Source organism: Austrofundulus limnaeus, unplaced genomic scaffold (genome assembly GCF_001266775.1).
Source record: "Austrofundulus limnaeus strain Quisiro unplaced genomic scaffold, Austrofundulus_limnaeus-1.0 Scaffold172, whole genome shotgun sequence".
Lineage (NCBI taxonomy): Eukaryota > Metazoa > Chordata > Actinopteri > Cyprinodontiformes > Rivulidae > Austrofundulus > Austrofundulus limnaeus.
Genome location: NW_013952574.1, coordinates 175,612 through 177,078, shown reverse-complemented (window position 1 = coordinate 177,078; position 1,467 = coordinate 175,612). Strand labels below are relative to the sequence as shown.

The 1,467-nt window shown below is 42.2% G+C and overlaps 1 protein-coding gene across 1 annotated transcript; it reads left to right on the top strand.

The window, feature by feature from the left end:
- Positions 1 to 392: 392 nt before the first annotated feature.
- On the top strand, positions 393 to 729 carry LOC106523967 (ephrin type-A receptor 8; the record flags this gene model as incomplete). Its single annotated transcript, XM_014017558.1, is given in 1 exon segment — positions 393 to 729. A coding segment is annotated over 1 exon segment (328 nt), but the record flags the coding sequence as incomplete, so codon positions are not given.
- Between the last annotated feature and the right edge of the window lie 738 nt (positions 730 to 1,467).

Genomic DNA, 1,467 nt, shown 5'->3' with positions numbered 1-1,467 from the left:
CATATTTTTTGTAATTCAGTTCAATTTATTTATTTAGAGCCAACTCACAACCAGTGCCATCTCAGAAGCACTGTCCAAAAACATCCACATACATTATATAAAAAACACATACTCAAGTTGTCTACCTAAGGAGGCTAGCAAATTGCATGAAACCTTTTCTTTTTTGGCATCTTCAATCCTGAGTGGTTTGTTGGCGACAGCGGGGAGGAATAACAAGAAGAAACCTCTAATATTTTGATGACCTGGGATCATTTTTCTGTCTCTTTAAGAGTGTGGTAGCTGCTAAGTTTGAAGACTTTTCAAAGGCACTGTTTCACTGTCAAAAATGTTATGTAGACTCACTCTATAGAGAAATTGTGTCATGTTGATGTCATAGTCAAAGTTTACATTTAACCCCTCCAATGTGCTCACAGGTTCGAGGAGTTGGACCTCTGAACCGCCGAGGCTTCTACCTGGCCTTCCAGGACATCGGTGCCTGCATCGCCCTCACCTCTGTACGGGTCTACTACAAGCACTGCGTTGGCGTGAGCCGCAATCTGGCCGTTTTCACCGACGTGGTGACGGGGGCCGACTCGTCCTCCCTGGTGGAGGTCAGAGGTCAGTGTGTGGACCACGCTGAGGAAAGGGACACGCCGAAGATGTACTGCAGCGCAGAGGGCGAGTGGCTGGTTCCCATCGGGAGGTGTGTGTGCTCAGCAGGATTCGAAGAGCACAGAGATTCTTGTGTTGGTAAGTCACCTGACCAGGCCTCAGTTCTGTCTACCCTGGTTTTATTAAATCTGTGTGAAGCCTGGATCTGCACTTATCAGTAAAATGAGAGTTCTAATCTTTATTTTTTCAGATCACAACACAGGTTTGGGCAAATCTAAATCAAATCATAAATAGTTTTTATGTGTGCTGCCACTTTAGGAGAGTCAACAAAGTAATTGTTGTTAATGTATGTAGCTTCACTGAGTAGAAACACACAGACCACACAAACAACACTGAAGAGGAGTTTGTTTTCGTTAGGTTTTGACATCAATGTCAAGATTAAAGTCTAAATATTATTATCAGCCATTGTAGCAATACTGACATGAAAAAGTCATCTTTCAAGACTAAGTCAAAGGAAATAAACCTCAAAGTGAACCTGTTCTGTTTGCTATTATACTATCTGAGAATCCTGAAAACAGTTTTACTGGTTCAACTCTAAGAAAACAAAACAAACAAAAAAGGCAGTGTTGTATTTGACCAATCCAAAGTGAGGTTTATTTGTGAGTAAACATCTGGGGTCAGATTTAAAAAAGATTGCGTGGAAACCATACTAAAAGTGAACGTACAGCCAAAAGGCGAAAATGGCGTACGCCAAAAAAATTCTGATTTATAAAACCATGCGCACCTTTCCTTTATAAGATCACAGCTGCACCTCAGAGTTTGCGCACGAGGTCCCGCCTCAGGTTCTACCCTCTACACGCCCACATTCAACSATAA